The 25,895-nt window shown below is 48.8% G+C and overlaps 1 protein-coding gene across 2 annotated transcripts in view; it reads right to left on the reverse strand.

The window, feature by feature from the left end:
* BAZ2A (bromodomain adjacent to zinc finger domain 2A) overlaps nucleotides 1–24,472 on the reverse strand; it is a 39,623-nt gene extending 15,151 nt beyond the window's left edge. Inside the window, exons 1-6 of one of the 2 annotated variants that reach the window (XM_025401305.1) lie at nucleotides 24,283–24,472; nucleotides 4,606–4,743; nucleotides 2,406–2,794; nucleotides 2,201–2,315; nucleotides 1,141–1,326; nucleotides 201–419 (exon numbers count right to left, since the gene is read on the reverse strand). In XM_025401305.1, coding sequence (XP_025257090.1) covers nucleotides 201–419; nucleotides 1,141–1,326; nucleotides 2,201–2,315; nucleotides 2,406–2,794; nucleotides 4,606–4,743; nucleotides 24,283–24,286 — 1,051 coding nt within the window. In that variant the 5' untranslated portion in view covers nucleotides 24,287–24,472. Of the gene's footprint in view, nucleotides 1–200; nucleotides 420–1,140; nucleotides 1,327–2,200; nucleotides 2,795–4,605; nucleotides 4,744–18,531; nucleotides 18,740–24,282 lie in introns of those variants that run through there. The other variant, XM_025401304.1, reaches the window with a different exon arrangement.
* Nucleotides 24,473–25,895: the final 1,423 nt, after the last annotated feature.

Here is a 25,895-nt window from a genome sequence, read left to right on the forward strand (position 1 = left end):
TTTTTTTAGTAGAGACGGGGTTTCACCGTGTCAGCCAGGATGGTCTCGATCTCCTGACCTCGTGATCCGCCCGTCTCGGCCTCCCAAAGTGCTGGGATTACAGGCTTGAGCCACCACGCCCGGCCAGATTTCCCACTCTTAAGGCCCTAACTGTGAAACTTATTCTCTCATCTTTCTTTGTCCTACCTACCCTCACTTACCTTGCAGGACAGACTCCCCTAGGACAGGTGGAGAGGTGGGACTGGCAAAGATAGAGGCTGATGTTTGACTATCATCTGCCAGGAGACTGAAGGCAGTAGCATTATTGAGGGAAGGGCAATCAAGGGCAGAAATCACAGGGCTGTCCTCAAGAGGCAGCTTGTCCTCTGCACCCATTAGCTCTGTGTCATCAATACCATATAGTCCTCCACTCACTGGCTCTGTTCACAAGGGTAGAAAAATCAGAGCAGGATAATGAGAAAAAAAATCAGAAAGCAAGACTTAAGAAACACTGGTCAGAAAATATCCAATTCTAGTTCCCACAGTGTGAAGATTCTTCCTAATATTAAATTAGGTAACAACTAAAGCCTTCTCCCTGAAAGAGTAGTCATGAGATTGTAGGGATCATAAAAGTTTGAGGGGAGGCCAAGGCAGGAGAATTGCCTGAGGCCTGGAGCTCAAGACCAGCCTGGGCAACATAGCAAGACCTCATCTCTACAAGATGAAAATGGAAGGAAAGGCATTGGTGGTATTATCTACCCAGAGACCTATGCAAAATTCTAGGATTTATCATAAAATATGTCTTTCTTGTACTTCGGTGGGGTAAAAGGTAACTGCTCACTGACAAATGTTTCCTTCCTAGTTTGTTAGAACCCAGAAAGATCAACTGTGTGGTAATAAGTCCCTATCCAGTGAATTATTACAGCCCAGAGCTCTTGGCCAAAAGTAATACTGGGAAATAACCTGGGACATAAACCAATTCAGCTCAGAGTTCAGTTAGTGCAACAAGGCCAGTGGCATGTAACTGTGGTCTGCCTTAGGCCTACCTGGAAGCCCCAATGCCCTGGATTCCCTAATACTTTTCCCATTTTACTGTCTCTTTCAGGTAAAGGTTGGCTACTGTGCATGGATAAATTAAACGGGGCCAGCCTCCAAACCTACCTGGTGCCAGAGAGTTGAAGGGCTCCAAAGAGTCTTCACTGAGGATTGGAGTGTCTTCCAGTTGATCAGGAAGATGTGAAGGATCATCTAAACAACTCACTGTGGGGTCAGGGACCAGGACTGAGACCTCTTGGTGTAACGATTCCACAGAAGGGACAGAGCCATTGTAGCCACACATCTTCAGTTCTAGGAAATCCCAGGAGAGACCAAAAGTCAAAATCAGTGCCTTATATTGGTTCATTTAGCTATATTAGGCAGTCAGTCTTTGCTAGAAGGATGTTCATTCATTCAACATTTATTGCGGCCAGTTCTTTGCTGGGAACCGATCACATCAAGATACTCTGAGCAGAGAGGTACTGGTAAAATCAATCCTACAGCAGGCAAAGAGAGGAAAAGAGAGTGGAGTCTGAGATAAGATCTTTATCATGTTCTCAGATATCTCCCCCATCCAGTGGGAAACAGAGAAAACATCCTGTAATTATACAGAGTGGTGATTACCCTTGTATCAGGAATCAACTGGAAGCTAAGCTTCTATCTATTTTGAGGGAAAAGATGAGAGGGGCTGTCACATGTACTAATGCTAAACAACAAAAAAAGGAAACTGAGTAGACAAATAATGATATGCTCTGCCTGCTTCCTTCCCTCCTTCGTATGCCAATCACTACATTGGGCTCAGACGACTTTAGCAGCCAGTCTGCTCCTGCCACAGTTAGTTAAAACAGCCTCAATGCTCACTGCTAGACCCTAACCACTTCACATATTTTGAAAGAAGCCTTTCTTGATGCAGGGTGTCTGTTGGGGCTGTTTCGGGCTCGCCCACCTGCCCTCTCCAGGCCAGAAGCTCTGCATGAGCTTGAAATAATTTGCACTCCCACTCCCGAGCTGGTGCTGCTGCCACAAAAACACCAGCCACTTGGCTCTGCTAATTGCTAATCACCAACATGCAAATCAGCCTCCACTGCAGAGAGCTGGAAAGACAAGTTTTCCTCACCTCAAAAAGCCACTATCCCCCCCAGCTCCATTTTCCCTTTCCCCACCCAGTTCACCAACCCAGTTATACCTGGCTGCTCTTCTTCCAGCTCCAGGCTGCCTACCAAGCCAGTGCCATTCTCTGCCACAACTGAAGTCATCTCCTTTTCTGCTGCCTCATCAGGGTGGATATCACTGCCTACCTCCTGGGAGGGTGCAAAGGTTTGAATGCTAGATCCCAACATAGGAGAAGTCTGTGGGGAGGTGAAAAAACTAGGGGGTCCATTGGGCATCACCTCAAAATTCTGGTCAGGAAAGGAATCATACAGTTCTTGTGAATCAAAGTTAAGCCCCATGGGACTCTGGGTACCGTTGGCCCAGAACTCTTGGCTCCCAGCCCGAAGGTTAGTGTTGTGACTTGGGGATGAAGGTTGCCGGCTGCCCCCAAGGATGCCGTTGAGTGGGTATTGTCCCCCCGAGAACTGGGAGAGAAGGGGTGGGTCCTTGAGGTTGCTGCCAGAATTGGCAGATGGGTACTGTGAGTAGTTCCAGAGACAGTCGTAGGCCACGCTGGGGTGATGGAGGTGTGAGGTGCTGGAGGAGTGGGGAGCAGAGTTCAAAATCCCTGAAGTAGTAGTGTGAGATACAGTAGATAAGCCATTAACATTCACATCCCCATTCAAACCTGGCAGAGAAGGAAAGAAAAGGTCAGCTACAGATATGTAGGCAAGCAACTCTACCAAAACAAACCCAAAGGAATAGCACTGACTAGAAAAAGACATGGTAAAGGAAAAGGGGATTCCTCCCCTGCTATATCCAGTTTTTGGGTCTCTGGAGAACACCAAGCCCAGAGGCTCCTGGATGTAGGCTTAGCAACTGCTGCTGAGGCTGCTGAGTAGGGGGCTGGAGAGCGCTCCAGGCCTGCCATGGGAGCCACCAGCAGAGCTGGATGCTGCTGCTTACTACTGGCTTTTTTTTGTGGTTTATTTTTTGTTTGTTTGTTTTGAGATGGAGTCTCACTCAGTCGCCAGGCTGGAGTGCAATGGCGCAGTCTCGACTCACTGCAACCTCCGCCTCCCGGGTTCAAGTCAATTCTCCTGCCTCAGCCTCCCGAGTAGCTGGGACTACAGGCGCCTACCACCAGGCCCGGCTAATTTTTGTATTTTTAGTAGAGACGGGGTTTCACTGTGTTGGCCAGGGTGGTCTCGATCTCTTGCCCTCGTGATCCACCTGCCTCGGCCTCCCAAAGTGCTGGGATTACAGGCATGAGCCACCATGCCTGGCCTTTTTTTTGTTTTTAATTAAATGAAACTGTTTGCAGACTCCCTACAGTGACTTGCGTTCTGCCCTACTCTCATTCCCTAGGGGATTTCTTCCCTTGGAGGGGCATGACTGAATTCTCCAGGGGCCCCCTTTCCCCAGTGCCTATTTGGCCCCACAGTGGCACCAAAAGGGACAACCTCCACCTCACTGGCACATGCAGATCCAGCACTTTGTGCTGGGCTAAGAATAGAATTTGTAGTCACCACAGCGACAAGAACCCAGCTCAGAAGGCTGGGGCTTGGCCCTTCCCTATAGGCACTAAAAGGTAATATGCCAGCTGGGGCGGGGGAGACCTTTGCGTGCAGTGCTGTAGAGTTCAGCTATCAACATCAATGGCAACCTCTGGAATGGAGGACAATCAACCAAAAAGAACCAAGATATTAAGGAAGCTTGAGAGGTAGGGTGGAACCCAGTGAAATAAAGGAGCTTCTACCATCTGCAATCCTTTTGGAGAGGATAGGAGGGAGAAGCAGCAGTATTTTTCTGCTGCAAGGAAGGAAGGAAGCATGTGGGCTTCTCTCTGCTTCCAAGTATAAAGGACCTGAAACCCAAGCAAGATTATAGAGGTACCTGGCGAGTCATGGTACAGAGCAACTGGTAAGCCAAATCCAGGAAAAGACCCAATCCTGGCAGCAACACCTCCATATGGAATTATGAACTTCTCTCTGGGGAACTAGGTAAGCACTAAACTTTCCCTTGTTCCTACCTTCCATCCAAGGACAGAAGGTGGAATAAGTACTTATAGCATCTGCCTTTCTCTGATGTACAAACTAAAAGGCAATACACTGCAACTTGCACTTCATTCAACTCTCAGTACTGGCCCAGTGTAGCTCCCTAACCTCTAAAAACAGCTTCTTAGAAGGCTAGTCCTTTATCTCTCTCATGAGTCCAACCTGGTTAGCAGCAGCAGTAGCCACCTCACCGCTCTGTCAGCAGCCAGGGGAACAGGGCTGACAGAAGAACAGGCTAAGATGAAAAAGCCGTTGGGTTTTCCTAACCTCTTCCAACCTTAAGTCAATTAAAAAAATGTTTGCAAAAAACCCTAGAACTTGTTCATAGAAGTTGATTTCTCTCCAGCAGCTAGACCAAAGTGAAGCAAAATAATCCCCCATGAATCCGCCCTTAAGGGTTGATGCCCATTCCCTCCCCAGGCCAAGCAGCCCTCACACTCACTTTTCCCTTGCTGGGGGAAGTTCATGGGAGACCCGTTAGTGTAGAGGCCCTCCCCTGAGGAAGGAGAGGGTTTCAGTCCTGAGGCAGCAGGTGCAGGGGGAAGGCCAGTAAAGTTAAAATGGTCGTTTGCCTCCATTTCTGCAGGAGGGGAGAGAGAGGGGGAAAAAAATACTGGCGGTTAAACAAGGTTATGTCACCTGGAATCTTCCAGGGGGAATGACCCCTCCCCTCCACCTACTTACCCTTCTCCTACCTAAGTACTGCGTGAGGGAAAGTACAAGCTAAGAAAAGAGAAGGAGAAAATATGCCCCAAGGCTGAGCAATGACCCTAAGAAAATAGTCTTTTAAAGCCAGCTTTGGTGATTAAAAAACAAAATGAGTTAGCGAGAAAAACCAAGATACAAGCCTGGAGTTTTCCCTCTGTGTAAGCTCCACTCAGCCCAGGTTACCCTTCTATATTAGATATTAGCCCTCTACTGTGACACTTAACATTCTCCATCCTTTTGTTTTTATCCTCAAGGTAAAGTCTCCCTCCCAGGCCCACAAAAGGTTCTCAAAGCCATCTTTTTGAGAGAAAAGCATACTTGATAAACACTCTTTGTTTCATTATTAAACTTGAGCTAAACATAATTTCTGATTATCCTATCCATAGCCCTAGACATCTCAAGATAGTAGTTACATTAGTAAAGGGATTTGAAAAGGAGAATACATTTCAGAAAGGTGATCATAATGGCAAACCTCAAATCAACCAGCAATAATTCTACTCTTTATGCTCCCCAAGAACATGGGTCAGAAAAATGTCAGCAGTGAAAAATTGATTAAATATGAGGGTGTCCCAAAAAATATTATTCTGTTATGTCTATTATGGTTATTTCCTAATATTTTAGTTTTGTGACTTAAATATAAAGAAAGGGTCACAGAGAAAATAGCAAGATACTTATATTTGTAAAGTGCAATGGCTCATTGAGGTATGGTTAAAAAGTTTTTCACCTGGGCCGGAAGCAGTGGCTCAAGCCTGTAATCCCAGCACTTTGGGAGGCCGAGGTCAGGAGATAGAGACCATCCTGGCTAACACGGTGAAGCCCCGTCTCTACTAAAAAATACAAAAAACTAGCCGGGCGAGGTGGCACATGCTACTCGGGAGGCTGAGGTAGGAGAATGGCGTAAACCCGGGAGGCAGAGCTTGCAGTAAGCTGAGATCTGGCCACTGCACTCCAGCCTGGGCAGCGGAGCGAGACTCCGTCTCAAAAAAAAAAAAAAAAAAAAGGTTTTTCACCCTTTCTGAATACTACTAATAATGATGAAAAGCCCTTGATCAGAATGAATTTAACTTTGATAGAGGAAAGGAAAGAAAGTAAACAGAAGCCGGAATTGTTGCTCAAGTCTAACGTATCAATCGGATTCTTGTGATATCCTAGTGCATACCAACTTGATATGTGAGAAACGTAATCTGTCTTGATACAGAAAAAGCAACTCCTGAATTATGTTATTACATTTTAAAAAAGAGAAGAATTCAGGCCAGGTGTGGTGGCTCATGCCTGTAATCCCAGCACTTTGTGAGGCCGAGGTGGGTGGATCACCTGAGGTCAGGAGTTCGATACCAGCCTGACCAACATGGTAAAACCCTGTCTCTACTAAAACTACAAAAATTAGCTGGGTGGTGGCGGGCGCCTGTAATCCCAGCTAGTCGGGAGGCTAAGGAAGAAGAATCACTTGAACCCGCAAGGCAGAGGTTGCAGTGAGCCGAAATTGCACCACTGCACTCCAGCCTGGGCGACAAGAGTGAAACTCCATTTCAAAAACAACAGAATGAATACACTGGTTAAATACATATATGATAGGCCTGGCATAGTGGCTCACACCTATAATCCCAATACTTTGGAAGCCAAAGCAGGAGGACTGTTTGAGGCTACGAGTTTGAGACCAAGCTGGATAACATGGTGAGACCGGTCTCTACAAAACATTTTAAAAGTAGCAGGGTGTGCGGGCGTGGTGGCTCACACCTGTAATCCCAGCACTTTGGGAGGTCAAAGCTGGCAGATCACCTGAGGTCAGGAGTTCGAGACCAGCATGGCCAACATGGTGAAATCCTGTCTCTACTAAAAACACAAAAATTAGCCAGGCGTGGTGGCGGGCACCTGTAATCCCAGAGGCTCGGGAGGCTGAGACAAGAGAATTGCTTGGACCCAGGAGACGGAGGTTGCAGTGAGTGGAGATCGTGCCACTGCACTCTAGCCTGGGGAACAAGAGCGAGACTTCATCTTGAAAAAAAAAAAGTAGCAGGATGTGGTGGGGCACACCTGTGGTCCTAGCTTACTGGAGAGGGTAAGGCAGAAGGATCACTTGAGCCCAGGAGGTCGAGGCTGCAGTGAACCATGATCATGATCATGCCACTGTACTCCAGCCTGGGTGACAGAGCATGACCCTGTCTCAAAAAAAAAAGAATATATATATATGCCCACTGGCCAAAGTCTGCAAGAGTCACATTCATAAACATGCTACATTACTACAAATTAGACACCACCAGTATAAATGTGAATATAGCATAATTCTGAGCATGAAATATAAACTCTGCATAGTATGTGCGAATTGTCTGTATCTTAATCAATTTTAACTGAAATTTTAAAAATAAAAATAGGCCAAGCATGGTGGCTCATGCCTGTAATCCCAGTGCTTCAGGAGGCCGAAGCAGGAGGATCGCTTGAGGTCAGGAGATCAAGACCAGCCTGGGAAACGCAGCAAGGCTCTGTCTCCACAAAAAATAAAAAAGTTAGCTGAGCATGGTGGTTCCCGCCTGTAGTCTTGGCTGCTCAAGGAGGATGAGGCAGGAAGATTACTTGAGCCCAAAAGTGCAAGTCTAGCCTATGTACCATAGCAAGACCCTATCTCTACAAAATAAAAGCAATTTGCATTTTGTTGATTTAAGGGAGAAAGTTTTTAGGACTTACTCATCTCCCATATAGGATATCTCATCTTTAGTCTAAATAGGGGTATCCAATCTTTTGGCTTCCCTGGGCCACACTGGAAGAAGAATTGTCTTGGGCCACACATAAAATACACTAACGATAGCTGATGAGCTTTAAAAAAAAAAAAAAAAAAAAAAATCACAAAAAAATCTCCACGTTATGTTTTAAGAAAGTTTACAAATTGACGTTGGGCCAGATTCAAAGTTGTCCTGGGTGGGTTGGACAAGCTTGCACTAAATTAAGTAGCACACCTAAACCTGCCATGCATCAGTGAAAAAACGGAGTCTTTACAGTGAAAAGACCCCAGGTTAGCCAGGCATGGTGGTGAGCACCTGCAGTCCCAGCTACTTGGAAGGCTGAGGCAGGAGGATCGCTTGAGCCTGGGAAGGGGAGATAGCAGTGAGCCAAGATCATGCCATTGCACTCCAGCCTGGGTGACAAAGCGAAACCCTGTCTTAAAACAAAAACAAAAACAAAAAGACAGGGTCCTCCAGGATTTCCCCTTTTTTTTTTTTTTTGAGACAGTCTCCCTCTTGTTGCCCATGCTGGGGTGCAAGGGTGTGATCTCGGCTCACTGCGACCTCCGCCTCCCAGGTTCAAGCAATTCTCCTGCCTCAGCCTTCCCAGCAGCTGGGATTACAGGCACCCGTCAACACGCCCAGATAATTTTTTGTCTTTTCAGTAGAGACAGGGTTACACCATGTTGGCCAGGCTGATCTCGAACTCCTGACCTCAAGTGATCCACCCACCGCGGCCTCCCAAAGTGCTGGGATTACAGCCGTGAGCCACTGCGCCCGGCCAGGATTTCCCTAGTATAGTTAGCAGTTACTCCTCAGCAGTAGGGGGTCTGAAAAATAAGCATCATGAGATTAATAATCCTTCTGAAGTGCAAGAATGAAAGGAAAGTTCATTCCTTAGTCTCTAGTTAGGTTCCTTCCAAAGCTTGTACCACAGAGCAAGGAGGACATTCAATACTTCACTTCAGAAGTTCTGGAAATACTATGCCTAGAGGGCCAATTTCATCTGCTCCTCACCTCTCCTCTCCCCAGTTTTTTGCACACGTCCCTTGGTGTAGAAGACACATGCAACTTCCGTCCTATGTGCAGTGAACTATATCCTCCTCAATGATGGGTCACAGTTCATTTTTGCATTCTCTATTTGAATCCACGAAAAAAGTTGTGACCACCTATCTGCTGCTCTGGAAAAGCACAGCATATCCTGGTTTTTGTAAGCATTAATAACAATATGTGGATGGCTCACAGAAATCAGAGAAGTAAAACGAATGGGAAGTTATCTGGTATTTGAGATCGGTTTCTCTACCTGTCTCTACTGAACTGTCATCAGAACCACAACCACTTCATTTACAAGAAGCTTCTTAGACGCATAATATTGTCTTTGTGCTGTGCAATGTGGTCAGCACAATGTAGTGGGCTCTAGGTTCAAATCTCAACTCTATTTACTAGCTAGCTGTTTAACCTTGGACAAGTTACTTACACTTGCTGGGCCTAAGTTTCATCATCTGTAACAATTTTTGTACCCACTTTCAGGACTGGTGAGGATTAAATGAGAAAATCTAAATTAGAGCCCCAGCACAGTGTGTGTCATCCAGCAAGCACTTCATAAACATTAGCTTTTTTTTCTTCTTGAGACAGAGTCTCACTGTCGTCCAGAGTGGAGTAGAGTGGCATGATCATAGCTCATTGCAGTCTGGAACTCCTGGGCTCCAGTGATCTTCCTGCCTCAGCTTTCCAAGTAGCTAGGACTATAGGCACTCACCACCACACCTGGCTAATTTTTAAATTTTTTTGTAGACACAGGGTCTTGCTATGTCGCCCATGATGCTCAAATTCCTGGACTCAAGCAATTCTCCCACCTTGGCCTCCCAAAATGCTGGGATTACAGGCGTAAACCACCTCACCAGGACTACGTTAGCGACTATTATTAGACAAACGGTAAAAGACTGTGCAGTTTCCAAAAAGATAATCAGGCCTGGCCGGGCGCAGTGGCTCATGCCTATAATCCCAGCACTTTGGGAGGCCAAGTCAGGTGGATCACCTGAGGTCAAGAGTTCGAGACCAGCCTGGCCAATATGGTGAAACACCATCTCTATTAAAAATACAAAAAAATGCCGGGCACGGTGGCTCAAGCCTGTAATCCCAGCACTTTGGGAGGCCGAGACGGGCGGATCACAAGGTCAGGAGATCAAGACCATCCTGGCTAACACGGTGAAACCCCGTCTCTACTAAAAATACAAAAAAATTAGCCGGGCGTGGTAGCGGGCGCCTGTAGTCCCAGCTACTCGGGAGGCTGAGGCAGGAGAATGGCGTGAACCCAGGAGGCGGAGCTTGTAGTGAGCCTAGATCGCGCCACTGCACTCCAGCCTGGGCGACAGAGCAAAGACTCCGTCTCAAAAAAAATAAATAAATAAAAAATAAAAAAATAAAAATACAAAAAAATTAGCTGGGTGTGGTGGCGGGCACGTGTAAGCCCAGCTACACAGGAGGCTGAGGCAGGAGAATTGCTTGAACCCAGGAGGTGGAGGATGCAGTGAGCTGAGATCACACCATTGCACTCCAGCCTGGGTGACAAAGCAACACTCTATCTCCAAAAAAAAAAACAACAAAAAAAACAAAAACAAAAACAAAAAAAACCAGTCAAGTCTAAACAGTCTACATATAATATAAATATAATTTAAAACTAGGGATAATCCAGCCAGACTTCTTTATATGCAGTTTGACTCCTGATTTCAGATGTTACTTAAATATGGGAATTAATTATGTCACCGTATGGGAATACAAAGGAAATGTGAACACCTCCTCTCAACAATAAACCTAGGTTTATTTCATTTTAACCTTCCTACCCAGGATGCTTTTCACAATAAACCCTAAAGGTAATCTGTCCTCCCATTCAGAGCTAGTAAGAACAGTAAAGCAAAGGAGGGTATCTCCCTTTGAACTAATAGGATTTTCGCCAAATGAGAAAAGAAATCAGCCAGTGCCCAACCCCTAGAGTAGCAGATGACTGTCACACCAGGAAGTACATTCAGGCAAGCACCCAGCCCAGTCCCAGCTATATATACATGGATCTTTTAAGAGCTCCTATATTTCATTTGTAAGATAAGGGACATTGTCCTATAAGCTTGAAGCAATAAAGCCCTCCCCACAGGGCCAAATAGGTTGCTTTTCTCTCAGTCCCAATCAAAGAGCTGCTACTCTGTGGGCCTGTGACATGGTTTTAATAGAAAAAGGCTGACAACACCGGGAGCAGTGGCTCACGCCTGTAATCCCAGCACTTTGGGAGGCTGAGGCAAGCGGATCACGAGGTCAGGAGATCGAGACCATCCTGGCTAACATGGTGAAACCCCATCTCTACTAAAAATACAAAAAATTAGCCAGGTGCAGTGGCGGGCACCTGTAGTCCCAGCTACTCGGGAGGCTGAACCCAGGAGGCGGAGGTTGCAGTGAACCCAGATCGCACCACTCCAGTTTGGGCGACAAGTGAGCCTCCATCTCAAAAAAAAAAAGAGAAGAGAAGAGAAAAGAAGAGAAAAGAAAAAAGCTGACAAAGCACAAAGTGTTGAAATAAATATTACATATTTCAACACTGTTACAGGTGTCCTCCCTGACCATTTCTAACCCTCCAGCCTCTGAGGCTACCCCCCAGGACAACAAGACACATTAACACCCTACAGCTGGATATTGCGGTGGTCCCTGCAGCTCTTTGGTTCATTCTTCTCATGTAGTACACCAAAATCTCACAAATGGGAGGTTTCTAAGATGGAGTTGGGGGGGGATGAGAGAGATTTCAAATGTTTGTCCTGACTAAACAGCAAAGGCAAATTCTATAGTAAAAATCACACCACTACATTTTAGCTTTGTAATTGTGAACATCATGAAGGATATTTCTTTTTTTTTTTTTTGAGACGGAGTCTCGCTCTGTCGCCCAGGCTGGAGTGCAGTGGCGCGATCTCGGCTCACTGCAAGTTCCGCCTCCCGGGTTCATGCCATTCTCCTGCCTCAGCCGGAGAGAATGTAGCTGGGACTACAGGCGCCCGCCACCACGCCCAGCTAGTTTTTTGTATTTTTTTTTTAAGTAGAGACGGGATTTCACCGTGTTAGCCAGGATGGTCTCAATCTCCTGACCTCGTGATCCGCCCATCTTGGCCTCCCAAAGTGCTGGGATTACAGGCTTGAGCCACCACACCCGGCCGAAGGATATTTCTTAACTCTACACATCTCTGGATTACCCACTACACTCGAATACAGAGGTTATCATCCGGGGCAATTCTGCCCTGTAGGGGACATTTAGTAATCTCTGAAGGTCTGTGCTACTGGCATCTAGTAAGCAGAAGCCAGAGATGCTGCTAGGCATCCTTCAACACACAAGACAGCCCCCCCACAACAAAGATATTATCTGGCCCACATATCAATAGTGCCAAGGCTGAGAAACTCCCTTCTAATGCAAAAGCTGTCCCATTCCTGCCCCACACCTTGGGAAAGTTCCAAGTTTTCACTGGTCCCAGTTCCTGACACTGCAAATGAGGATGCTTTCACTTTTGTATCTAAAAATCTCATGTCCCTGGCTAAGCCATCTTCCTCCACCAATAAGAGTTCCAAGTAGGCCAGAAGAGGTGGCTCATGCTTACATAACCTTAACCTCAGCAGGATCACTTGAGGCCAGGAATTCAAGACTGGCCTGGGCAACATAGTGAGACCCCATCTCTACATTAAAAAAAAAAAAAAAAAATCCAAGTACCAAGCCACAAATAAATATGCCCTCTTCTCCAATCACGATAACCCATTCTGACTGCCCTGGTAACAAGCTTGCCTTCAACTCTGACTCACACAAACTATATCATATACTGACCAAGGCTCAAAATATCCATCCTCTCCTTAACTACCTTTCCTAGTCAGGACTCCAAGTGAGGCAGAACAAAGATAATGAAAGAAGGAAGACTACACTAAGAGGGAGCTACTCAAAGAAAACTGTCATGTCCAGACTATTCAGAAGATTTCAAAGATGACTGTTCTCTGTCCTTATTTATTCTACATTATGTTGGTTCCACAGCATCAGCTGGATGTAAGTTCCACCATTATATCTCCAGCACCTAATTTAGTGTTAAGTATACGAAAGAACCAAAGGAAATATTTGTTGAGTCCACGGACTGAACAAATGAATGAGTAAATCTACCTTTCTGCCACTACCAGCTTACTCTCCAGTGAAGGTCATGGGCTTTGCTCTTACTATTTTCAGAAAACAAAAAAAAATTCAGCTTCATACTTCACAGAGATAAAAATTTCAAGAGGGAAGAAAGGCCCCAAATCTTGACGTACTTAGATAGCCACTCCTTGAAGAAAATAAGGCCTGAAAATAGGGAAGTACTGATAATGTAAAAAAGCAATAAATTAGCTAGGCGTGGTGGCATATGCCTGTAGTGCCAAGTTCTCCAGAGGCTGAGGTAGGAGGATTATTTGAGCCCAGGAACTGGAGGCTGCAGTGGGCTATGATCGCACCACTGTTCTCAACCAAATGAACAAAACAGAAAAATAAATAAATGTAAGCTCTGAATTAATAAAACGTTCTGCTTGGTTTAACAGAACACTCAAGGCATATAATAGGTTTTTATACATTTGTTAATTAAAGACACTACAGGTTAGATTTTCTGCCACACTTCCAGTCACTTTACTCTCAGAAGACCGGGAATGCCTCTGAAATTGCAAGACACTAAAGGCCACAGTCCAGAGGTTATATTAAGGTTATTTCCCTCTTTCAGCTCTGATTGTTTCTTAGAATTTCTTTTTTTTTTTTTTTTTGAGACAATGTGGCTCTGTCGCCCAGGCTGGGGTGCAGTGGCACGATCTCGGCTCACTGCAACCTCCATCTCCCCAGTTCAAGCAATTCTCCTGCCTTAGCCTCCCGAGTAGCTGGGATTACAGGTGCCCGCCACCACGCCCAGCTAATTTTCATATTTTTAGTAGAGACGGAGTTTCATCATGTTGGTCAGGCTGGTCTTGAACTCCTGACTTCAGGTGATCTGCCTGCCTCAGCCTCCCAAAGTGCTAGGATTGCAGGCTGAGCCACCGTGCCTGGCCAGAATTTCAACTCTAACAGTTCAGGACTCTACCTTTTCCACCCCGAAAAATGAGCTAAGCAGGCAGGTTAAGGACCCCATTCGCGAGGCAGGTTACAGAGTCCAACCTCAAAAGACTAAAAGTAGGAAGACGACCTACCTCTTAAAAACTTCTAGGCCAGGCACGGTGGCTCAAGCCTGTAATCCCAGCACTTTGGGAGGCCGAGACGGGCGGATCACGAGGTCAGGAGATCAAGACCATCCTGGCTAACCCGGTGAAACCCCATCTCTACTAAAAAAATACAAAAAACTAGCCGGGCGAGATGGCAGGCGCCTGTAGTCCCAGCTACTCGGGAGGCTGAGGCAGGAGAATGGCGTGAACCCGGGAGGCGGAGCTTGCAGTGAGCTGAGATCTGGCCACTGCACTCCAGCCTGGGCGACAGAGCCAGACTCCGTCTCAAAAAAAAAAAAAAAAAAAAAAACTTCTTCCTTTGTTTGGTAAATTTTTGGCAAGATTACAGTATTTTAGTCTGCAAAATGCCCCCATAATAATTGTTCTCTTTAATGAGGAAACAAGACAAAACACTAAGCCAATGCTACTTTTACTGCTAGTGACAAACAATTTCCAGATGTCTTCAGAGATGGGATTTTTTGTTTTGCACAATTTATTTAATTTCAAAATTAGGCAGACTGACAAGCTGGTAAAAAATAGTCCTTCTGACCCACATGAGATAATACTGAGAAACTATTCATTTGGGCTATACATAGGCATATGAGGACACCAACATTCTAAGAAACAAACCAAGAAGATTATTTGCCCCGGGAATTACCTCAAATTTTATACTTGGCATTATTGCTGCTCTTGATACATCTCATACAAGGTCAAACATCACTATCAATTACTAACTTCTATACTGTTTTAACAACAAAAATAGCAGTTTGGTGCTTCACCTCTTCAGTGGTGACAAGAAAGGTCAACAGCAGGAAGACACTGTCAGTAACCTTAACAAGCTTTGCTTCTCTCCTAGTAATACTTGATTCCAGAGCCGCAAGACTACAAGATGAACTTTTCATTCTAGACTGGCTCTGGGATCAGCCCATATAGCTCTCTTTACATCTCAGATTTTTTCTTTCATCAAGAAGCTTAAAATATTAAGAAACATATTTCTCTTGACAGAAAAATGCACCCATTTTATAAGAAGGCCATGAAAGGTTTGCTTCTTTCAGCTCCCAGTTCAATCATGTATCAAATGAAATCACTATTTTCTTAAAATCAGCTTTTCTTTTAAAAGTCCAAAGACTCAGGAGTAGTTCTTTCTCCTTTCTTTACTCTTTTAACCCCCAAACAGGGAAAATCAACTTGCTGTTCTGCCAAGTGCCAATTCAGGTAACCAAAGGCTGAAGAAAGGGGAACTTAAAATCAACCCCATCGGACAGCAACTTAAAGGAACTAATCAGGGGCAAGAAAAAGGATGCTGACAGATGGACTTGTTTTTACTGTTTCCAGAATATGAAAAACCCCAACAGCCCCAGTGAGAAGAGCAATGATGCTATCTTACTAGTGATGATGTCACTTTCACACAATCATAAGTGTCTATCTGCTCCCATACTGGATCTTTTATCTAGGGATCTTCATCTAGGTGGGAGGTTTTTGCCTGGAAAATAAATAGTGAAAGGATGATTTAAATGACAGGCTTAGGTAGTTTTCAGAATAGTCCAAATAATCTTAAAATTTTATCTTTCAAGGCTGGGCGTGGTGGCTCACGCCTGTAACCCCAGCACTTTGGGAGGCTGAGTTCGAGTTCGAGACCAGCCTGACCAACATGGCGAAACCCCGTCTCTACTAAAAATACAAAAATTGGCCGGGCGCGGTGGCTCAAGCCTGTAATCCCAGCACTTTGGGAGGCCGAGACAGGTGGATCACGAGGTCAGGAGATCGAGGCCATCCTGGCTAACACGGTGAAACTCCGTCTCTATTAAGAAATACAAAAAACTAGCCGGGCGAGGTGGCGGGTGCCTGTAGTCCCAGCTACTCGGGAGGCTGAGGCCGGAGAATGGTGTGAACCCGGGAGGCGGAGCTTGCAGTGAGCTGAGATCGGGCCACTGCACTCCAGCCTGGGTGACAGAGCGAGACTCCGTCTCAAAACAAACAAACAAACAAACAAACAAAAAAAAAAAATTAGCCAGGCACGGTGGTGCATGCCTGTAATTCCAGCTACTGGAGGGCTGAGGCAGGAGGATCACTTGAACCTGGGAGACGAAGGTTGCAGTGAGTTGAGATGGTGCCACTGTACTCCAGCCTGGGCAACAGTGCAAGACTCCATCTCAAAAAAAAAACAACAACTTTATCTTTCAAAATCTAAAATCCTGTGGTCATAGGCTGGGCATGGTGGCTCATGCCTGTAATCTCAGTACTTTGGGAGGCTAAAGCGGACGGGTCACTTGAGCCCAGGAGTTCAAGACCAGCCTGTGCAAAGTGGCAAAACCCCACCTCTACAAAAATTACAAAAAAATTAGCCAGGTGTGGTGGTGCATGTCTGTGGTCCCAGCTACTCAGCGGGCTGAGGTGGGAGGATCACTTGAGCTGAAGAGGTTGGGGCTGCAATGAGCCATGATGGTACCACTGCACTCCAGCCTGGGCGTCGGAGTGAGACCCTATCTCAAAAAAAAAAAAAAGGAGAAAAGAAAAGAAAAGAGACCAGGCGTGGTGGCTCACACTTGTAATCCCTGCAGTTTGGGACGCCGAGGTGGGTAGATCACCTGAGGTCAGGAATTCAAGACCAGCCTGGCCAACATGATGAAACCCCATCTCTACTAAAAATAAAGAAATTAGCCAGATGTGGTGGCGGGCTCCTGTAATGCCAGCTACTCGGGAGGCTGAGGCAGGCGACTCGCTTGAACCCGGGAGGCAGAGGTTGCAGTAAGCCGAGATCATACCACTGCACTCCAGCCTGGGCGACAAGAGCAAAACTCCGTCTCAAAAAAAAAAAAAGAAAAGAAAGAAAAATAAAATTATGTGGCCAACTGTTGCCCCTAACCAAATCCAGTGTGCAACAAAATGCCTGGGGACATAGCACACAGTCCATCACTATATGTTACAGGAGAAATATCCTGGGATTATCAACTGAAAAGAAAGAAAAAAAATCTGGGCACATGACTTCGCAGGGAACAGAGGAAATGCTTACCAATCTCCAAGAAGAATAAAAGGGGAGATGTTCTTTTATGGATTAAAGAGTAAGTCATATGATAACAAACTGTACTATTCTAATTAGCTGGTTCTGCAGAAGGTAGAATCTCCAGCACCCTCAGTTAAATAACAGGCTTCCCACAGGGGCTGCCCTTAGGCTAGAATCACCACTGAGGACCGAGTTCACCAATCTCAGTCTGTAAATCAGTCCCTACCCCCAACACACAAATCCATCTAATAGTTAAATCTTCCTCACAGCTTCCTCTTCCTCCACTTCTCAGAATCTATCCTTCTTCACAAGCTCCCTAGCTCAGGTGCTCTGCAATATAGAAACTGTCATAATAACTATACTAAGTAGGACCCCAAGAAGCTACTCGTGCCACAAAAGATCCCTAGTCTCCCTGACAGCTCTCTATGCTGAGGGAATTTGCATCACTTATATAGAGTGTACCCCGCTGGTAGGTAACTGAGTTTGTATCTCTATGACCTCTAGCTCAAGGGAAAACAAAACAAAACCAGACAGGAAGACAGAGATGTTCGGGAGGAGGGATTGGGATACGTGAGTCAACTGAAGTTGACTACTTCCAATTGACAAGTTTGCAAAAAAAAAAAAAAAGTCCAAAGAAAGGTCTCTCGGACCACATGGTTGGCAAGATCCAAGCTTGCCCAGAAGGCTTCAGAAAATGAAACCAAATCTGATTAAAATGGACATCTCAAAACAACAAGACACGCAGCAGCAAACGCACAGCTGCCATTTCCCGGCCACTTCCTGCGGGAGGCTGGGGGAGGGGCTGTTTGTGTACAGATGGAGGTGCAAGCTATCCCCCTCCGTCTTCCCCCAAAGCAGACAAATCTCTCACTTCAATAAACCCTACAAAGGATAACTGCTATTGGCATTGCCTTCTTCTGAAAACTGGGAACACCGAGAAAGAAAGGGATGATGCGATATCACCTTTCTGCCACGGAAGCGGGGATCCCCTCACTGGGGAATCTCCTTGGAAAAAGGAATTCCTATTTATTCTTCCCTTCTGCCCCTCAGCCCAGCTCAAATTCAAAAGCCTCAGCGGAAGCCCTATCAACCTCCATCCCTGGAATGGGGGATTCTCCCGGGACGCGAGGGCCCCGAGCCAAGCGCAGCACCACCCTCAGCAAGGAAGGCCCTCTGCTGATCTCCACGCTCAAGAGAATGAGTGCGCTCCCCGAGGGAGACACCCTCAGACCCCTGGAAACCCCTTCCGCCCTCCACTCACCGCAGCCAAAACGCCCAGCTCCCTGCAAACGGAGCGTTTAACCCGCCAAGGGAACCCCTTCACCCACCACTCGCGCTCAGGCAATCCCCACCCCCACCCGAGGAGGTGGAGCCCCTCCCGGGGATTCCACCCCAAGTCCCCCATAGGAGTCATCTCCACCAGCCAGGTGGCTTCTCCGCCTCCTCACAGTCGTCGCCAGGAGCCCCTACAGCTCCTCCTGCCCCCGCGGCCCCATCCGGGGTCCTCAGCAGCCCCACCAGCCCTGTTCTCCTCCCAGACCCCAGGGCAAGGAGACCCTCGCCTCAGGTTGGATCCTCTCAGGAAATAAGCTCCAGTCGGCTTCCTGCCCCGGCGAGGTTCAAGCCGGCTCTGGAGCCTCTGTTCCCCGGGGGAAGTCTCGGATGAAAGTGGGGCTCTCTCCCCCTCAGGCCCCTGGCCACAGACCCCACAAACCTGAGGCAGCGGCGTCCAGCCAGGCTCGGGGCTCGTCTCTCCCCGGGTAACAGGCAGTTCACATGGCCGCGCTCCGGGCGCCAGAAGGGGTGGAGACGCCCGCTGGGGGAGGGGGTCTGGGGTCCGGGGTCCGGGAGAGGGGAGGGGGACGCGGCTCAACCGCGGGGCCCGAGAGGAGCCAACATGGCCGGCGGGGGAGGAGTGAGTCGCAGCCGGAGGGGGCGGAGAAGCCTCGGCCGGGAGAGAGTCTCCCCACGCGGCCTCCGCCACAGGGTCCTAAAGCCTGCCAGCCTCTCTTCCCGACCCGGACCTGGGTCCTAGCGCCGCTGTGTCTCCTGCAACCCTGGCCACCTTGCCCACCTGGCAGCTCCCTCTGCACCCGCATCTCATGGCGGCAGTAGTCCTGCCTCACACAGGGCAAACTGAAAGGCGTGCCACAGTTCCAAGGTTAACCTAAAAGACTAGACCAAATGTCTAGGCCCAAAGGCATGTGCCACTTCTCTAACAAGCTGGTAGGGGGTGAGAGTCAGGGGAATTTCGGGGGCAGTTGTTTCCCAGGTAGGGTAATGGAAACTTGGAAATAGAAAGGTTACTCACTCAGGGCGCTAAAGGGATGGGGAAAGGCAAGAGAGTCTGCCACCCACTCACCTCTGTCCCTTCAGTGCTGCCTGGTCCTGCCTGGATCACCACTTTGCTGGCGACATCTGCAGGGTCCTGGTCACTGGAAAGGAAAGATTCCTGTGCGTAGGGGAAAGAAGGTTCGGCTCTGGAACCAGACAGCAAAGACCTGAGTGTAGCCTAAATGCAGTCAGAGAAGTAAAGGATAAGCTGAAAACTAATCAGCAAAAAGATGTCACAAATGTCCACCCATTCTATAATTCTGGTAATTTTTTTCTGACAGGGCTACATAACTGTGTGAAAACTCAGAACAGAAAAGTAAAATCTAGCAGAGGACTAGAGTTTGGCTGTCACCTAAAATGTCTATTGCAGAGCCCCAGGATGAAGAACAGTGTCATATGATATTAGAGCTTAGAGAATTTCTAGTTCATCCTTCTCTCCTTCATCAGATGAAGAAATTAAGACCCAAAGAGGTTCAATGACTTCTTCAAGGTCAAATAGTGGATAAAATATGACAAGAAAGTTAACCTGGTTTCCTTTCCTTGCAACTCAACACTCTGCAGGCTTCAAGATAATTCCCATTCAATTCAGTGCAACGCGGTTCTAGAAACAATGGCCTAAACTGTGCAAAGCTCAGGCTGCTGAATATTCTGGAAAAGCGACAGAGTGGGGATGATGAAACTCTGGCAAGTTGGGGGGGGGGGTGTCAACAAATATATTTCCTCTGGGGGTCTGAGGAGGAAAGAGATCTGAAAAATGGGCAGAGTTGGGGGGGTGAGATCCATCAGTCTAGATGGGATTTCCTTACTCCACAGAGGGGTGGGCTCTTCCTGAGTTTTGGGGAAAGACTCCACCCCACCCCTCATCCCCTACAAATGGCTCAGAGAGGATAAGAAGGAAGCTAGCTTTAGCAAAGGCTCATAGAGTGTGTGGGCCACAGATAGAGAAGGTTAAGGGGGTTTCTCTTCGTCTCTCGAGATAAGTAGATTACCAGTGGAGGGAATAGGCAGGTGGAAACCAAAACCCTTCTCTCCTCCCTGTCGAAACAACAGATTTACAGGTCACCTTGGGGAAAAAAAAATACTCCTCCAACAGCCTGCCGACCTCAAATCCCTGAGTAGGTGGAGGTCACACTCAGAGGAGAGGTTTCCTTCCTTCTAGAGAAAGGAGGGCTCTGGCAAACTTCTGCTAAGAAATGCCTCTCTATCCCCAAATAAAAAAGGCTGGGGAAGAAAGGCATAAAACTGACGCCTCAAGGGCGGCGGGATGGGGGTGGGGGTAAGGAAGCTGGTATCCCTTTTTCTTCCCTTCCCTTTTCCAGGGCAGATGAGGGAGGATCTTCCTACCTCCCGCTCCCAATCTTAAAGGGGGCCGGCCAGTCGGGGACTGGGCAGGCAGGGGAGGAGCCTGCGCCCATCAGACGGGTGTAGCCACGCCCCTCCCCACACCCACACACACCCACCGCTGGCTCCTCTGTGCTCCGGAAGAGCCGGTTACTCCTGTGCCCCACTGACTGCCCCCACCCCTTCCGAGCCCCAGGGCTAGTCTCCAGGGCAACCTTTAGGACTATTCCAGCCAGGAGCGGCTGGGAGAGGGGTGTTGGATAGCAGAGGACCACCTGGGATTAGAAAAGAAAACGAGGTAGGATCCATTCTTCCCATCTGGTGCAGAAAGACTGCAATCATCTTCACCCCTGAATGAGACCCCCACCTCATCTCATCTAATCAGGATCTTCCCTGCTCTGAGGAAGGATGAGGTTGGGGTGACAGTGTGCCCAACAGCTGGATGTTTACTTCCTGCTATAAGGCCTCCCATTCTGCAGCTGTGCTTCTCCCCCCATCCAGAGGACAGAGGGCAGACTGACCCCAAATGTCCTCAAACATTCCTCAATCCCATCAGATGTGGCTGATCACCCACCCACCTCTCTTTTCCCCACCCATTTCCTTTCAGGAAGCTACTAGAAAGGGGAAGGGGCAAATGGTCATTTTATCAGCAACTTGTAAGGAGAGTCTCCAGGGAATAGGCTGAACCTCAAGCCAGGCCACTGGACTAGTAATGAAGAGAATGGGGAGGGACAAACTAGCACCTGCTCCCCATTTCTCACCCTCCTGTGTTCCTGCGGCACCTCCCTGACTCTGGGGTCAGCTGCCACGGTGCCTGGCTCCACTCTGGAGCCAGATGGCTGGGGCTGGGAGGAGGAAGAGAGAGAAGGGGATTCGTTTGCATCCCTCTACGTCCTTCCCTCTCCCCCACCAGATACTCCTGGCATCCAACCCCAAACACCACTGCTGAACACCCTCTCCTCCCCTCAGCACCCCCTCCAAACATGACTTAGAAGAGTCTGAAGCAGATCCTGATACCCAGTCCCCTAATTCTGGAGGTAAGGAGTGGGAAATGACAGAGCATAGCTAGGGACGCAGCTGGACTGGGGGCGGAGGGGGAATTCTCTAATGGAGGTGGGATAATTAAAGACCTCTCTTCCCCTCACTGGCTGAATGGATCATACTGTTAACAGGGTCTGTCTAGCAGGGAGATGGCTCTCAGCCGAGTAACCATTCCAGCTGGACACCCCCACACACACACACAGGTTAAAGCAAAAGTCTTCACCTTCTCTGTATTCTGGAAAGGCTAGATTCTCCTAATACATCACAAGGACCATACCCCTCCCCTTCTTTCCCCACTTTTTTTTTTTTTTTTTTTTTTTGAGACAGTCTTGCTCTGTCGCCCATGCTGGAGTGCAGTGTCGTGATTTCAGCTTGCTGCAACCTACACTTTCCAGGTTCAAGCGATTCTTGTGCCTCAACCTCCCGAGTAGCTGGGATTACAGGCACACGCCACCACGACCAGCTAATTTTTGTATATTTTGTAGAGACGGGGTTTTGCCATGTTGCCCAGGCTGGTTTAGAACTCCTGACCTCAAGTGATCTGCCCGCCTTGGCCTCCCAAAGTACTGGGATTACAGGCGAACACCACCCCACCCCGGCCCCTTTCTCCCCTTTAAGTCGACAGGTGGCTCCTCAGATTCGCACAGTCTTGTTTCCAAACTTCCCAATGGGATTCTCTATGGTGGTCCTGTAAGTTACAGAAAGCCCCTATTTCCTAGGGAGTCGGGGGGCTTCCTTTGCACCGGAACAGAGAAGACTGGACTTCTCCTGCCTTCCTCATCGCCCCAACTCCCTTAGAGATTTAGACCCAGCTCCCCACCCACTCTCTCCCAACCGTCCCTGAGGCCCTGAAGCACAAGATTCCGGCAGCGCCCTAGCCCCCAGCTCCCAGGTTCTGGGGGAGGGGCCTTCCTAGGCTGCACCGACCAACCCTAGGCCCAAGAGGAGAGCCCTTCCCACCTGGGCTCAGTAGGCGGTGCTGAGGTTGGACCCCAAGCTCCAGGAGATGTAGGGTGGGGTGAGGACTACAGAAAAGGTTTAGATGAGACTTAACTGAACTTAAAGGGCTGAGCGGAGCAGGGGCAGATAGTGTTGTCGATGTTGCTCCCCCGCCCCCCTTACTACGGGGAAGGAGAGGAGTTGGGGTGGGTATCCCCCCTCCCATTGGGGTTAGGAAGGCGTGGGAAAGCGCTAGTTCCAGAGGGGAGGAGGCGAAACCCAGACCGCGGGAGATTTTTCTGGCGAAGAAGGCGCGGGGGAGGGGGAGATCCTGGGCCCAGAATAGGAAGGGTACTCGAGAGAGGATGGCGGAGAGGCGTGAGAAGCCTCCGGATTCCGGTCGCAAAGGATAGGGGAAAAATGGGCGAGTAGATAGTTCAGGGCAGAGAGGAAGGGCAGCTCCCTGAGGGGGAGAGTCAGATCCCGAATCCCGGGGCAGCAGGGATCCCGGGGCAGGATACCGCAGGAACGGCCCGCCAGGGGACTCCGGAGCTGGAGGTGGGTGCCGGGCCTCACCTGGAGCAGGGCCGGGCCGCGGGCGGCGGCGGCGGCAGCGGCGCAGGTGGCCGAGCCGGGCGGCGGCGGCGCCTCCTCCCCCAGCCCTGGGCCGGCGGCGGCGGAGGGGAGGAGGTGGTGCTTAAAGGGGCAGGAGCTACCGAGGTGAGGACAACCGCTCAGGAGAGCAGTCGCGAAGGATCCACTGGGGGAGAGGGAAGCGGGTGGCGTCTCCTAGGGGCCAGAACCAGGAAGGATCCCAGATGGGAGGAAGAGAACAGATCCCAGAAAGAGACAAACTTCTGCGGTGAAGTGGGGGATGGTGGTAGGTCCGAAAGGAAGGACTCGGGAAAGCTCTGCCCGCGCTGCCAGGGCACCAGCAAAGACCGCCTCACAAAGGTGGCCGGGGAAGGCAGCGAGAGCTACATGGGCTCCTAGGAGGCCCCTAGGGATGCAGGAGAGGGAACTCAAGGCCGAACCTGCTGGGGGTCACGCGCAGCGCCCTACTAGGTGAACAGGTTCCCCGTGTTTCAGCTCCTCAGGGCCCCATCCCTACAGCTGTGGGGCATTTGGAATCAGGAAGCTACGAGGGCAAAAACCTCCTATCCTCTCAACCTCAATCCTTCCTCCCACTCAGTGCCCTCAGTAACTGTAGTGTGGGGGCCATCAATAGCAGCCCTAGTGAGGCTGATGTGGGACCGCGAGAATCGACTTTGGTTCAGTTTTCCCCCAACCACCACCAACCTTGCTTCAGTCCCTGGGGCAACAGGAAGCAGCTGCTCAGTGCAGCCCCCACCTGAAGGTGGGTCAAGGTGGGGGAGGAGAGAAGGCAGACTTAAAAGGCCTTAGAAAAATGAGAGGGAGGGGAGGCACTTTCAAGACCTTCCAGCACTGCCAAAAGCGGGCTTTACTTTTATGGGGGCTAGCAGTGAGTACTGTCAAAATTTCCTTGAATCTCAACAGCTTAAATGGCGAGGAGCAGGGGCAATCCTGCACGGGGCGGCGGGGAGGGGGTTGGGAAAGCCCTGGCCTAAGGTGCGTCTGGGGCTCTTACTTAGAGCTGGGGCTTGCCCATACTCAGGATCCCGTGGTCGGCAGCCTCGCCAGCTGAGCCCTGTGCCCCCCGTCCCCTAGAGTCCTGTTTCCTCTCCTTCACCCCCCAAATGAGCAAAGGTTAGGCCCCACCCCTGCTGAGTCAGCCAGGGAGGGAGTAGGCATCCCTCAGGCCTTCCCCGGGGCTGGTCCCCATACTCACCCATGTCAGGCTGGCAGGGCTCGAGGTTGGGACCACCCAGCTCCTCACTGTCCTTGGGCCCCCACTTCACGTGAAGGCTGGTGTTGGATCCTTCCAAACTGTGAACTGGGAACTAGCAACAATCAAAAAGCCAGTGTATGCTTCCTGCGAACCACACAGCCTGAACTGCTGTAGGGTGATGTCCCTGTGTGACAGACTGGGTGGGGAGGGAGGAGGGAAGGGCGGGGCCTTCTCTGGGTGGAGAGAGGGAGGAGGCGAGGACAGGGCAGACCAGGAGAAATATGGAGGAAGGTTAGAGCTGTGTTGACACTCCAGTGGCGTGGTAGAAGAGGCGGGCAAAGGGGGAAGGAAATAAATAGTTGCAGCTACTGAGAGGGAGAAGGTTCTCGATAAACGCTGAAGGACGTGAACGTGTTGGGGGAAGGGGTGGAGGGATGCAAAAGACCTTTAGGATTTCAGTTCCCAGGTCTGTATCGGGTGACGTGAGAAAACAAAGCAGAAAGGGCTGACCTGTACGCTAGGGCTTTTTCTACCAGCTTCTTACCCACTCCAGAGTCAGGACCTAGAGGAAGTGTCCCCACCCCCATAACTCAGCATTTCCCCAAATCCAAGCTTTTCTGGGAGCAAACTACCAGCACAAGCAGCTCAGGGGCTCCACCTTCTGTCCAGATCATGACACAGTAGAGACTGCGGGAGAGGCTGCTGCCAAGGACGTCATAGGCAGATGGAAGGAAGCTTAGAGGCCCCTACTCCACCCCTGGCGCCGCGCCAAAAAGCCCTCCCCAACCTTCAGCCCCCAGGGGCCTCTGAATTGGGAGCTCAGCTTGTCCCCGCCCAGCTTCTACCTAACTTGATGGCCTCAGCGGGTGGAGCTTATAGATGCAGGCTCCTCCCCAGGACAAAAGCCCCAGCTGGTCTGTAAACAGTCCTTAACTGAGAGCCACATCCCAGCAAATGGCCTTCGTGGATTTGAAAATGGGATCAGAGTTATTGCAGAGTCTCCAGTGCTACCGCGAGAGGGCAGTAGGATGAGTCTGGTCCCGGAAAAGAACACAAGGGGAACCCAATCTGACCTTGCAAGCTTCTTTTAAATTGAAATGGTGAAATACACCTTCTACCCCTGCACCTTTCAGTAGGCTAAAATGAAAGGAAAATAACCTAACTTCGTTAGTTTAGAAGCCCAAGCCAGCAACCCTGAAAATTGCTATTCCCTTGAGATTCTCTTTTCTGGACTTTCATAAGGGATCTTCACAGAGGGTGAACTAGGCCTCATATGCCTCCGCATAGCCTCAAGCAATCACAAGCAACTTTTATTTAGACTTGCCCAAAATGTCAGGAAGTATTTCAGTACACTTTCTGAAGACATGAAGGCCTAACCAAGATGTAGAGAACCGTTTTGATTCAATTTTAACAAAGATCAGTATTCATCACTATTTCTTGAAAATTCATTAAACTCAGATTAACCCCTGGAAATCGGTTACTTCTAAAACGAGTTTTTCCCAATATGCCCTTCAAAAAAGACCTATTTTTAACCAAGAAGTAGGGATGTGCCACATGAAATAGAGGCCCCCCCCAAAAAAAACAAAACAAAAAAAACACATCAACTTGTATTG

This window comes from Theropithecus gelada, chromosome 11, assembly GCF_003255815.1.
Source record: "Theropithecus gelada isolate Dixy chromosome 11, Tgel_1.0, whole genome shotgun sequence".
NCBI lineage: Eukaryota > Metazoa > Chordata > Mammalia > Primates > Cercopithecidae > Theropithecus > Theropithecus gelada.